Source organism: Dama dama, chromosome 30, assembly GCF_033118175.1.
Source record: "Dama dama isolate Ldn47 chromosome 30, ASM3311817v1, whole genome shotgun sequence".
NCBI lineage: Eukaryota > Metazoa > Chordata > Mammalia > Artiodactyla > Cervidae > Dama > Dama dama.
The window spans coordinates 36,424,869-36,438,940 of record NC_083710.1 but is presented as its reverse complement, the minus strand read 5'-3'; the positions used below and the strand labels follow the sequence as shown (position 1 = coordinate 36,438,940).

Below are 14,072 nucleotides of genomic sequence, written 5' to 3'. Positions count from 1 at the left end.
ATGGAGTCACAAAGAGTCGGACACAGCTGCGCGACTTTCACTTCACATAGTTTTTATGTTTGCCACAGGTATTGGTTAGATCAGTGAGACACTGTTTACTGTCTGCTGTGTGCACGGCACTGTCCTGAGTGTAGGGAAGTTGCCATTGCTGGTTTAGGGATTTGTTAAGGGTAGAAATAGAATATCTGCAGCTTCAGATTATAAATTGGCATATTTATCTTTCCTCTACTAATAGTCCTATTAGTAGGAATTTAATATGAATGAAAGTTAGCCTGTATCTTAAAGTAAGTGAAGGAAATTTGTTGTATACAGAGGAATCCCTTTGCTTGGCTTTTAAATAATTCTTATGAAGTTATAGCCTCTGCCTATTGAAATGTAGTATTTTGCCTCATATTTTCTTGTCTTTTAAACACTTAAACTTGCAAAGTCTGACACTGCTATAGCATGAAGAAACCCTTTGAACAGAAAGTCCTTCCAGGAGAAATGCTATTTTGTTAAAATATTTGAGGCCAGGTGTTGTCTTTTTCCTGTTGGAACAGCACCTTGCTGACTAGTTCTAACACAGGAGGATAATTATTAAACTTTATAAGCTAATAAGTCCATAAACTAGATAAAAAATAATATTTTTTACCTCAAAAAATGGTGCTGATTGTTTTCAGCAAGTATGCCCAATTTCCAAGGCTGTTTGGGTTTTCTGTTTGTTTTTTTTGTTTGTTTGTTTAGTTTTGTTTATTTATGGTTCCTATGCTCCGTGTGCAGCTTTGTATGTATTTCACAGATAAGGTAACGTTTGAAGCACTTAAAACTCACCAAAAATTTTAGGTAATAAGTTTGATTGAACCTGGACTGAAACCACTGGGTGGGATGGAGGTATAACAAGGAATGAAAAATGGGTGGATGGGGTGGGAATATATATTTACAAACAATATTTTTTATATTTATAATTGCTTAGGATTTAATATGACTTACTAGGGGAGAAAAAGAATGAAAAAACACTCCCTGCCAAGATAAAGATGCATTTTCTTTTGGAAAGAACCACTTTATTTTCCTCCTTTCTTTTTCTTTTTTCCTTTCTTTTTTTTTTTTTCTTTTCTTTTTCTTTTTTTTGTTTTAAAGATATTTGGGCTATAGGGTGTATATTTGCAGAACTACTAACGTCAGAACCAATATTTCACTGTCGACAAGAGGACATCAAAACTAGTAATCCTTATCACCATGACCAGCTGGACAGAATATTCAATGTAATGGGATTTCCTGCAGGTACACATTATACTTTTGTTTTTATTTTTAAACCACTGTTGTTTGAACTTAGATGTCTACATTGAAAGGATATGTATTTTTAGCTGATGAAAGCTGCTCTTACTCAATTCTCTATATTTATGACTTGCATTAATCCAAGACCCATAGAAATAGCAAAATTTGTAGAGTTCACATATTAGCATAAAAATATTTATGGGTTTCTTGAATTTGAGGAGTGTGTTTTTGTTTCATTTCAGTTTTTGGTTTTGTTTTGTTTAATATTTAAAATGATAAAATATTTGCAATATCTGCGTTTAAAAAGTGCCTTTAGTTCTCACCATTGGCAACTGAATAGAATTCAGGAGCATGTCTTTTTGTCTGACAGCACTTAATAGCAATGTCATTGTTTGGTATTTGAATGAAGATTTTGAAGACTTTCTACTTGAAACACGTTGTATTGAATCATAGCATTTTTTGCTCTTTAACCCTTGCCAGTAAGAACATTCTTTCCAGTTAGAACAGGCAGGATGTGAGTGAAGGCCCAGCCCTGCACAGCAAGCAGGCCTGCTCTGACTGCCACTGGGAGGCAGTTGTTGGGGCGTCTCGTCACGTGCTTTAGAGCTCCAGCCCCAGCCCAGTCCTTGTGCCACAGAACAGAAGTCCATCACTCTCCTTTTGAAATGCCTGCATAGTTTTGGCTAGTCAAGTACTTATTATTGAAATAATAATAAGTTTATTATTAATTAATATATTAATTTAAATATCAATAACTTATTATTGAAATAACAGAAACAATAAGCTGTTTCTTATTAGGAATTTTTCTCAGGTCAGTGGCTCAAAACTAATACAGAAATATCTGGGAATTATAATTCCATATTCCCTTTAATTATCAGTAAGTGTAAAGTACCCACCTTGGTCCAAAATTGACCAACATTTCTACAAAGATTGCTATGTTGAGATGGGAGTTTCATTTATTCACTAAATATTTATTGAGCACCTGCCATGTTTCAGGCACTGTGTTAAGTGTAAAATATTGTTGATATAACAGACGTGATTCTTGCCCTCTCGGAGTTGACATTGAGCTGCTCTAAGTAGAATGTTGAAAGAATAGGAGTGGTTTGAGTAGATGGAGAAGAATGGCCTATTCTTCCCACTTCTGAATGCACTCATCATTTCAGGGGTCCCCTGGGGAAGGAGCCTGACTTACAGGGGCTTGGAGGAGGGGCGGCCTCCACAGGAGATGGTTCTGAAATGGTTCTTAGGGTGTGGTTCCACAGTTGGGATCCGCTTATAGGGAATCTGAGAACCAGGCAATAAAATTTAGATTTGATGTGCTAAAGAAGGAAAATCTATGATAAGTTTTTGGGAACTAGTGCTGTGGTTTGTGTTCTATTTTAGAAAGGTTTTTATGGAGGGGTATGTAAAAATTTAAGAGGGGTAACTGAAGTCAGGAAACCAGCTCTTATCTGCAGCAGTACTCTATGTGTAAAGTGTTTTGGATGGAGAAGAAAGGATAATGGCATAATTTTTTAGAGTAAGCCTGTAATTGGAAGAAAAAAATAAAGGATTATCTCAGGATTTCTACTTGAGAAATTGACAGAAATAAAGAAATTGGAACAAGAAAGTAGTCAAGGAGAAAATTCCATTTAGAAGTATATATTTAGTTTACAATATGTGGTATCTGGAGGCTAGATAGCAGATATTTTTATAAGCCACTTGAGAGAGAAGCGAACCTCTGGAGGTCATTTAAAAGCTGAGGTCCTGTGAAGCTACCTAGTAGAATGTGGGCACCTGTGGACTCTTAGTGACGCCCCCTAATGGGGACAGCAGGCTTCTCAAACCGCGTGTGGTGGTTGAATAATTCTAATGCCAGCAAAAGTGACCAAGACGTTTCCACCTGATGGGTCCGGTAGCTGAGGTTGCTTTTGTTAGTATTATTGAAACTAGCCCAGGTACTAGCTGACTTGTTTATATGCTCGTACATCCTACTCTGTGTTTCAGACGGCTGTAACTGCTTACCTTGATTACCACATGAGGCAGTGTTATTTAATAAGGGGAGTGTAAGGAGGGCCATATAAAAAGGACAGCTTACAGCTGCTGAGGGGGAAGATAGTGCATTTATTGTTGAAAAGATCGGCTGCTGGATTAACCAAGACGTGGTGGGATGAAAGTGGTTTTACAGATAAAAATAGAACTATTTAATAATGGAAATATTTGTTTATAACTTGTTAGTATCTTAGTATAGAAACTGAGATAACTTATAGTAAAACATAGAGAAAATAGACATTTTAAAAGTTTAAAAAAACGAGAGAACACAACGTATGGAGAATGCATTTACAGTTAAAGATGTTTACTGCAGCTCACCATTCATTCGAAGTCTGTGCTTTCAGGGAGGTTAAAATGTAGGACATGTAATGAGAAGTGAAGTCACCTTTATTAAAGTTCTTGATAATAGGAACGTAGACAATATAAAATTGTATCAATGTGTTTCACAGATAAAGATTGGGAAGACATAAAAAAGATGCCTGAACATTCAACATTAATGAAAGATTTCAGAAGAAATACGTAAGTTGGCAAGAAAATAGACTGTTGGTTTTTGCTTTTCTAGAATACTTAGGATAAGACTGAATACTCAGCATGATAGACTTGACAGAAGACTAGTCTGTTAAATTTTACTTATTTACCGTAATAAATGTTTTTGCATTGTGGTAGTCTTCATTTCTTAAGATGCTTGAATGGTGATACAAGAAGGTAAATATCTAATAGCAGCAACTGATTTGGATATGAATAAAGAAGTCAGTTCATTTCTTTCCATATTTATTACTTTCGGGAAGCTCTGCATCTGTGAAAGGTATCACAACTGAAGCAGTAAGAGACTCAAACAAACCAACCTTTGCTGGTAGCCACCTGCCTGCTCCTCCTGGCTTGGGTTGTAAATTTAAGCAATTTTTTAATAGAGAAGAAGGAATGGCTCATCTGTTTTCACAGCAGGAACAGGGAATTGGGACATGCAGTTTATAGACCTATATGACATATGACGGTTTAAAAATTTGTATTAAGCTTACTAGTAAGGCTGAGTTCAACTCTTGACCCATATGTTATTTAAGATCATTGTTGCGATAGCATTCATGTGAACAAAAGCTAAGCAGTCTGAATGTTATTCATGAAATGTTCTTGCATTTAATCAGTGGTATCCACTTAAAAGTGACTCGTGGGAGTCCTGAATGAAGTGTAAAATTGATTTAACACCATTTTCAGTGTATGTTCTGTGTTGGTTATGATTAAAATAATTCTGTTCAGAAAATTTTACCCAATGTAGAATTAATCTCAAATCTAATATAGATATTTCATAGTGTTTCTCTTTCAGGTATACCAACTGCAGCCTTATCAAGTATATGGAAAAACATAAAGTTAAACCAGATAGTAAAGCATTCCACTTGGTAAGTTTTAGAGAACAGTACTAATGAACTATATTTTTCCCACCTGTTTAACCCAACCTGACTTTTTTGACTCAATTTCTGTGGTTACTCAGTATTCTTAGAGTTCTTTAATAGTAATACTAATGGAGAGTTCTTGTTGGTGTGTACTAGTAATGATATCAAAACCCAGGTTTTTCCAAAGCCAGGTTTGACAGCCTTAATGTTTGATTACATTTAATTTTCTAAAGACAGTCATTGAACCAAGTCTGTCACTTTTTTTTAATTCTGTTTATTGGTTTTCACCAGTTATTTTAAAATTTCAAAGAATCAAAATGAAAACAGTCTTGCTGTTCAGAAATAAGGTTTAGAGATTATTTTTTAATTTCAGTCCTTTGAAAGGTTGTTTACAGAATTTTAATTCCCAAGGTGCCGCTTATAAACTTAGCTGTTAAAGGTCCATCAGGGATGCTGTGCGTAGTGTGCTTCTTCTGGAAGAGTATGAGAGACGCAGTGTGTAGATACTGCACAGTGGGAAAATGATTTGACCTAGGGTCCAACTGTGCACTATCAAGGTGACTTGTGACACTATAGTCAACTGTTGTCAAATTTGTTTACAGTGAAATCTCCACTTTTATATTATAGCAATTAAAAATGTTTTTCAGTTTTATGTTTTTCAAAAGAAAGTAATATAAAGGAGGATTGGGGGAAGCATGTTGTATTTTGCTTGGCTTAAAATTCTTTTAATCCTTTTTTCCCAGTATTTTTTAAGTAAGTTCATTAAACGGGAATTTTTCTCCTTTGAAAGGATTAAAATTTCCTTTAGTACCAGGCCACTTGGCAAATATTTCTTCCATTTCTGCTTTTTCTTCTTCTACTCTTCTGCTCCTGCAGTAATGTTTTATCATGTCCTGTATCATACATTTCATATCTAATCAGCAACTTAAAAGACTGTGCTCAACTGACCATATTACCACACAGTTGTATTATTATCCAAATCATGGCTTCCTATAATATACTTAAGATAGTACCCAAATTGGAAGGTAAGTTAGATCCTTCAAAGTTACGGCCTTATTTATTCTAACAAATTGCTGGGGACAGTGGTAGAGCAGGAGTCCCGCCGTAGGGGGATTGCCTTACCCTCCGCCCTGCTCACTGCTGCTCAGGCTGGTCTGAGGTCTCTCACCACCCCCACCACTGACACTCCAGAGACCAACTTTCTTTTCCACTCACCTGCTTGTTTTTACTAGGGTAACTGTCTTGCGTAGTCCCATCCGAAAGCTCTAATGTAATTTCGTTAAACCTGTTGATGAGTGTTTTAAGTGGCAAATCCATGCTTTTCCTTTCAGTCTCAAAATAGAATTGTGCTTCTACTGAAATATCAGCTCATTGAAATTAAACTCTCACCATCTCAGCATTTCATCTGCATTTAAACATATCTTCTGTCCTTTTGTTCTTGATTGTATCATCTCCCACCGTCTCCACATGTTCCATGGTTTTCAGAGCATGTCCTAGTCCAGCAGCACCAGAGTCATCTGGGGCTGTTAGGAAGTGCTCCCGGGCTGATGCTGGAGTGCTCTAAAGCCTGGAAATCATGGCGTTAGGTCAGAGATATAAGCCAAGAGACCATCATTTAGATACTATCTTAAATAACATGTTACCTCAAATGTTCTACTTCATAGAGCCTTCAGTAAATTATATTTCAACCAGAAGATACTGAATTTTCACACATTAGTGTGACATTTCTGTAAGTAATATTAGTTATGATGATGATGATAGTAATGGCTCAGACTTATATAGTGCTTTCTTTGTGCCCAACACCATTATAATTGCTTTCTACATATTAACTCCTTTAATTCTGAAAATAAACTTAACGATAAAAGGTACTGTTTTTAACCCCTGTTTGACAAGCAGGGTTACAAAGTGGTTAAGTAACTTGTTTCAAAGTCACTCAGCTAATAAATGTAAGGTCAGGATTTGAAGCCATGCAGTGTCCTTGGCGTCTCCACTCATAAGCACGCCCGTGTACTCTGGTTCTGTGCCAGGCCCCACATCTGTCTGTAGCCTGGTGCGCACTGTCAGGAGAGCGCTGTCCAGCAGGGCAGTCCTGAGCCATGCGCAGCTGCCACGCTCTAGAAATGGACCTGATATGACTGAGAAATTGACTTTTAAAGTTTAATTTAGTTTTGATTCATTTGGATTTAAATCTAAATAGCCACATGTGGCTAGTATATTTATAAGTTTTCCCTTTAATAACAAAATAACTCAAAGAATTTTAGTCCTGTTCTAAATTGGATATAGCAATTTAGATAATGTAGGGAGAAGATCGTTGGTTTAGATTAAGAAGACATGAGTTTACTTCCTACAGGAGAACCAACTGAGATAATGAATATTAGAATGACTGAAATGTGAATTATTACATTACGTGGAATAATTGGGGAACTTGGAGGGGGGAGTTAATTTGGGGCAATAAATGCTCTCCCTAGAGGTATTATTAATTTAAAAAAATGCCTCCCACAAATGAGAAGTATGACTATGAGAAGTAAAACAGTGATGTGTTTATGATTTGTGGTTTCAGCTTCAGAAGTTGCTTACCATGGACCCAATAAAGCGAATTACCTCAGAGCAGGCTATGCAGGACCCCTATTTCCTAGAAGACCCGCTTCCTACATCAGAGTAAGTGATCAGTTTGTTCACTCACCAGCTCCAAGTCACCATCGCTCTTATATGGGGACCCAGGGGAATCCTTCTGAGAGGCAGAAAGTGAGCTCTGATGACTGAAGTGTCCTCGGGTTTTACAGCTGGCACAGTGCTGGCATCATTTGCCTCTGTCATTTGATTAGTGACGGGTTGGTTCCACACACTGTCTGCCTCACTGCTTGCAGTTACAGTTGCAGACTCCATCCCCAAGTATTTGTGTTTCCATTCTTTCTTTCCTTTTAAATGTAGCATGGAGGGTAAAAGAGAAAGTTTTGTTTGACTAATCACATTCCTGCCAGAATCTATCTCTTGTTTGTGATGATAAAAAATGACCACTGGGATCAAAGAAGAAAGCAGAGTCCTATCGGAGTAGTATTGATTATTTATACAGTGAGCAGCCCTCCCGTGGCCTGCTGTCACGGCAGTGGTTAGAAGAAGGGACATGCTGTGTCACAGTTGCATGAAAGATGCTTATTACATCACAGATAGAGGGATAGCGTCCAGACTAAAAGATAAAAGCAAGAAACCACTTACATACAGCATTTGAAATACTGGTTAGTATACCGGAAATCCTTTTTATTTTTCTTTTTTCTTATGATCAGTGTTTTTGCCGGTTGTCAGATCCCTTACCCAAAACGAGAATTTTTAACAGAAGAAGAACCTGATGACAAAGGAGACAAAGTAAGTATTAAAGTATAGTTGGCATCTGGCTTTGTTCGGTGCCCCCGTGACTTCTGGCATGGACATCTTTGGTTCTCCCTCTGAGTTGAGCTGTGTCTCTCTGTTTAACCAATTGAGAAGAACCAGCAGCAGCAGCCGGGCAATAACCACACGAATGGGACCGGCCACCCAGGGAACCAAGACAGCAGTCACACCCAGGGACCCCCGTTGAAGAAAGTGAGAGTCGTCCCTCCTACCACTACCTCAGGTGGACTGATCATGACCTCAGACTATCAGGTACTCAGGCTGTCTCGCAGTGACCTGCGTGTCAGTACTGTCTGTGGGCTTGTGAGCACTGGGAAATGCAACGTAGCTAAGAAAAGACCCACCCGTGTGTGCCAGCACATTGACAGGAAGAGCTGTGGGCGTGGAAGGTGCCCGGTGGTACAGTAGAGGGGGCTTAGCCAGACTTGGGGTGATCGGACCTCAGTTGTGCCGTTGGTTGGCTCTTTGACCCTGGACACGGCTTTAGTTTCTCGTCTGTATCATGAGCCGGGCGCATCTATCCTGCCGCTGCTGCGGGCGCGGCTGTGGTGACCCTCAGCATGTGGTTCGTGGGGGTGCTCAGGAAGTGGTGGGTCTCATTTCTGCAACCCCATCCAGCCTCAGGGGGGTGGTTCAGATCTTCTCAGTGTCTTCATTTGTCGGGTGTGGGTGATGGTCAGTGTGAGGCTGTAGTCAGGATGAGATGAGACAGTGTGAGCTAATGGCAGTGGCCGGCCGGACCAACAGTCGTTTGATAGATGACACCAGTCACTGTGTTCATTATTATTATCGTCCTTAAAACTCTTAGTAGTGTTCACAGTGCGCAGTGAGTACTTGCTAAGTGTCAGTGGTGGTGCTGAGGAGGTGACGCGGTCATAGGAAGGGCTTGTCGAGACTTAGGTGTGCAGCTTTTCTGTCCGTGTGGGACAGACCTTCCTCCAAGCAGTATGGTAGCTGTGAGGTAAGCGTTACTGGCAGGAAACTGGGGTTCGTGGAGGTTGAGCCCCTTCCCTCGCTCACCCCTCGGGCCAGGGTGGACTCAGGACACAGACTCAGACCTGCTAGGCGGCTCCCTCTGCGTCCTCTGCAGTGACAACAGCAGACGGACCCGTTTTTGAAAACTGTATTCCTTGTTCTGATCCTGTTCCCATCTGGTCTGGATTCAGTGTGGAAGTGTACTGAAAACTTGACCCATGAGAATTATTTACCTACTGAAAGAGAGAGATTGTAATAAATGGATAAGGCTCCCAGAGCCTGCAGCTACACGTCAAGAATTAGATCGGAGCTCTTCACATGGTTCATGGCGGGTGCAGCCTAGCAAGCCCTGGGGATCACTGTCTGCTGAGTGATGACTTTCCTGCAGTGAGCTCAGTGAGCAGGGGTCTCCAAAGCAGGCATCTTGTGAGCTCATGGTTGGTGCTCCCCTCCCCACCTGGGAGACGAGCGCATCTCTGGCACACAGGTGTGTTTGCACACAAGGTGTGCATCCTGAGCAGGGGGGGGGGGGGTGTCTCTAACCTTTGCCACTGAAACAAGGAAATGCTCCTGTGTGTCTGTCTGTTGACATTATTATGGTGGTTTTTATAAGTGATTTCAAAAATAGTATTTCTGACTAGTTTTACATGTCCACTCTCTTTAAAATGTTGTTTTTGCTAGGGTTGGCAGAATTTCGAGTTATATGATTTATTAGATATCTCTGAAAGAGGAAAGTATTAAATTATAGTTAATCTTCCGTAGTGTTTGTTTTGGGGAGCCAATAGCATGAGAGAGACGTGCAGGGCTGAGAATATAACCTATTGGAACTAGAGGTGTTTGAACTCTGCCTCTTCTGCTGCCTCTAGAATTGAGAATACCACTCTTCCTGTATTTCAGTAACTGTAGCTTTGCCTTTGTATATTGCTTGTAGCTGAAAAACAAGGTTCACTAATTTATAGGGCATAAAGATATCTAATGCTGAAGAAGTAATTCTCTAGTTTCCTTTCTTGTCATGTTCATTTTTTATTCTTCAGTCATGCATGGGTGTTGAGAGTTTTCTATTGAAAAAACAAGTATGTAGATTAGCTTTGAATTTCTTCTATGTATACATCATTGAGTTCAAGAGTAAGTGTCCCAGACAAATTATTTATCAGGTAGATACGAAATAGCATGAAAGGGCGTTCCTGTTAATAGAATGAACCACGCAGCACAGGAGTAAGACTCACTTTAGTGTTATTTATCAGCAGTACTTCTGACCTTCATAAAGAAAGGCTAACCCTAAAAGATTTTAAAGGTTTTGTCGTTTTAACTCTAAAGCCAGTACCTAGCACAGGACCTTTAAAGTTCTTACTGCCATAAAATAAGTGACATTTCAAACACACAGAAGCCTTGCTGGCCTGGGATGCAGCCAGCCCACAGCAACACCGAGTCATGTCTCCTCTTCTGCTTTTCCAGCGTTCCAATCCGCATGCTGCCTACCCCAACCCCGGACCAAGCACATCACAGCCGCAGAGCAGCATGGGGTACTCAACTACCTCCCAGCAGCCTCCACAGTACTCCCACCAGACACATCGGTACTGAGCTGCGTCGGACACTGCCCATGCACTGCCGCTGTGCCGCAGGCCGCCTGCAGCTCTCAGCGGGAGCCTGGGATGGGCGATGAGAATGTACTGTGCAGCCACGTAGTCAGATGTCCGGTAGCCGAGTTCCACCGCTTTTCACAGATTGGGGTAGTGGCTTCCACGTTGTTGCTGTCTGGAGTTAGGCTTGAGAAGAAAGTGCTAGCACAGTTTGTGTTGTGGGTTTGCTACTTCCATAGTTTACTTGACATGGTTCAGACTGACCAATGCATTTTTTTCAGTGACAGTCTGTAGCAGTTGAAGCTGTGAAATGTGCTAGGGGCAAGCATTTGTCGTCGTATGTGGTGAATTCTTCCAGTGTAACAACATTATCTGACCAATAGTACACACACACACAGAAGTTTAACTGGTACTTGAAACACGCAGTATACATTAACTCAACGAAGTAACCAAGACTCAACGTGAGATTATTTCGGTACACCTTTCATTTCAATGTCTTATCAGTGGGTTGATTATTTTCTACATTAATCAGTGTTCTTTGACCAAGAATATTGCTTGGATTGTTTTGGAAAGTACAAGAAGCCACATAGTTTTTCCAGGAAGGTTTCAAAACTCCCAAAGATTAATTTCCAACTTCTGAGTTTGTTTTTATTTTCAATCTATGACTTGACTGGTATTAAAGCTGCTATTGATAGTAATTAAATATGTTGTCATTGATATAAACCTGTTTGGTTCAGCAAACAAACTAAAATGATTGTCATAGACAGTGTTTTATTTTTCCTGTTGGTGTTGCTGATTTGTGAGCATGCTTTAAGATGAAAAAAGCATGAATGATAACTTCCTTAAAAAGGTGCGGCATCCGATTCAGATATTTTGTCCTGATTTTAAAGCTGGTTGGTGTAGTGCTACTAAAATTTTGTTCAGTTCATTTTCTTTTTTTAAAACTCGTTCGCACGTTGTTTAGGGTGCCCTTACTTCAGCAAAGGAGAAGGAGTAGGAGAGCCTTAGAATTTTTGAGGAAAAAAGAAAACCTATAACATACAATGTACTGTATCAAACTATTTTACATGAATGACACAAGTATTCTGAATTTAAAAAATTGAACATTGTTAAAAACAAGGTGTTATGTAATAAATTTATTTTTCATAAATCAAAATAAGGAGTCAACTGTATTTTTATGTACACACAGGTGTTTTATTTTAAAAATGTACCCTAACAAGTGGCCTCTGAGGAAACCTTTTCAGGTGTTTTCATTGATAGTATCTGTATCTTCTGCCTCCACAATGAAGTGGTGGCCTAAGGTTTAGATACAAATTCATTTCTCTGTTACACTTAGTGCAATAATATAAGATGAGAAAGACACTTTTCTAGCTGAAAGACATTATCATGAGCCTTCCCTTGCTAGAATAATGCCAAAATCTGTGTTATGCTGAGCCCATTTTGTTTTATCCCAAATAATTATTTGAGAGGGAGTACCTCCTTCACAAAATACAGAAGATTAAAAAACTAACATATTCTTTTCTTTAAAACTCAATGCATTGAAATACATTCTAGAACATTTTAAGAACTGAGGGATCCTGAGTGGCCTGACCCTCACGGGAAGGATAATTTTTGGAAGCTAAGTTTGTGTTTCCGTGTTAGTTCTTCACTCACACAAGGGACAGATCTGAGAGCAGGGCCCCCACCTCTGGGTCAGCTCCATAGACCTTTTACCAGAATTTCCCTTCCTCTCTGATTGTCTTCTGTTTTTTTCTCCCTGCCCTCAGTGCCATGCTTTTCAAACTCATGCACGCGAGAATCGTCGAGAGCTTTCTGTCTTAGGGCTGGTACCTGAGGTTGATTGGGTAGGCTTGGGTGGAACATGGAGTCTTTGATTTTAACAGGGTCCGTGGTTGGCTCTGATGCCCTTGTTGAGGGTTGCCCAGGAAGAAGAATGCCCCCAGACTGCTGTAAAGCCTGAGCGAATGTAGTGGCTAAGTGACTCGGAGAGAAGGCTGCACCACTGTCTTTTCCTCCTGCATGAACTTCAAAAAGCCAAACCCACGGTAACAAGTTCCTTTCTGGGTGCTGGAAACTCCGTGGACACGGGTCTAGGATGCCTTTATTCCTTTATCAGCCTCGGTTCTCCGGGTGGTGCTGCCCATGCTTGCCGGTGTCCTTCCCCAGGCTGCAGGTTTTTGTACTTGGTTGCGTCTGTGACAGGTGACACACATGCCCGCCGCAGTTCTCTGGCTGGCCCCCTGGCCCCATGTCTCTGTACAGCACCTCTGACACATAGCTGTTTTCTGTCCCTTCCCCCTCCATCCCAGGCCTCCCCTCTTCACACTTGCTCCCTGGCTGCGATGCCCAGATTTCCACCCTGGACCTCACTGGCACATCTGAGCTGTTACTAGGTTCCCTCTGGACTGAGCACATCCAAGTGCAGACTCCCACCTCCACTGACCCGCCTGCACCTCCGCCTGACCGGGATCCTCCCGCCCAGTTGTCTGGGCCACACGGCAGCCTTGGCACATCATACACACGTGCATCCGCTTCTGAGCCCTCTCCACCCCACATGAGACTTTTCCTGCAGGGACTCCCAGCCAACACCTCCTCCCCTTCCCTGCACCCCCAGTCTTCTCACCCCCTCCAGACGGCCAGACCCCTAACTGTCCCCACCAGGCCCCGCACGTCCTCCCACGTGTCCCCTGCCCCATCACCCACCTCCTCCAGCTCCAGTGTGGTCCTCCAGCTCCAGTGTGGTCCAGGTCCAGCTGTCCCTGGAGCCTGCCTCACGGGTGTCGTCTCGAGACTTTGACACTTTCTGTTCCACTGCATCTATCTTCCCCCAGCTTCTTGGCTTTCTCCCTCACCTCTCTGAGGTCAGCTCGAATTGTACCTTATCAGAGGCTCCCCTCTCCCCCCACCGCCCACTTGCTCTCTGTATAAAACAGCCTGTCCTGCCTTCCCCACCAGCCAGCATCCCAACCCCTTGGCGTGGCTTTGTTTTCCTGCATCACACTTACCATCACCAACACATACTTGTGTCGTGCTTATTCTACTCCTCAAACATAAACTCTACAAAGACAGCTTTTGTTTTTCAATAGAAGTATAATGAACACACACACTGTGTAAAATTGAAGTGTACAGTCTTTTGATTGGATGCCCATGAGCCCGCCTGTATGACATACTGGAAGAGGCAGAAGCACGAGGTCAGAAAACAAAACCGTGGTTGCCAGGGGCAAGAGAGAAAGGGGTTTGTTTTGAGGGTTTTTTTTCTTCCAACTTTTGGCTGCCACCTGTGGGATCTCAGTCCCCCAACCAGGGATTGAACCCACGGTCCCTGCCTTGGAAGCGCAAGTCTTAACCCCTGGACCACCAGGCGAGATCGGGGTTGACCACAAAAGGACGTGGGGGTTTCTTTGGGTGATGAAACTCTTCTGTGTCCTGATTTCTGCAGCACAAGTGAACGTGAAAA

General features: G+C 41.4%; 1 protein-coding gene across 4 annotated transcripts in view; it reads left to right on the top strand.

The window, feature by feature from the left end:
• The window catches only part of CDK8 (cyclin dependent kinase 8), a 72,180-nt gene extending 60,418 nt beyond the window's left edge, over positions 1 to 11,762 (top strand). The window contains exons 6-12 of one of the 4 annotated variants that reach the window (XM_061133834.1): positions 1,117 to 1,260; positions 3,735 to 3,804; positions 4,607 to 4,679; positions 7,234 to 7,331; positions 7,958 to 8,036; positions 8,154 to 8,312; positions 10,491 to 11,762. In XM_061133834.1, the coding sequence (XP_060989817.1) occupies positions 1,117 to 1,260; positions 3,735 to 3,804; positions 4,607 to 4,679; positions 7,234 to 7,331; positions 7,958 to 8,036; positions 8,154 to 8,312; positions 10,491 to 10,616 (749 nt within the window). In that variant the 3' untranslated portion in view covers positions 10,617 to 11,762. The remainder of the gene's footprint in view (positions 1 to 1,116; positions 1,261 to 3,734; positions 3,805 to 4,606; positions 4,680 to 7,233; positions 7,332 to 7,957; positions 8,037 to 8,153; positions 8,313 to 10,490) is intronic. The other 3 variants (XM_061133833.1, XM_061133832.1, XM_061133835.1) reach the window with 3 other exon arrangements.
• Positions 11,763 to 14,072: the final 2,310 nt, after the last annotated feature.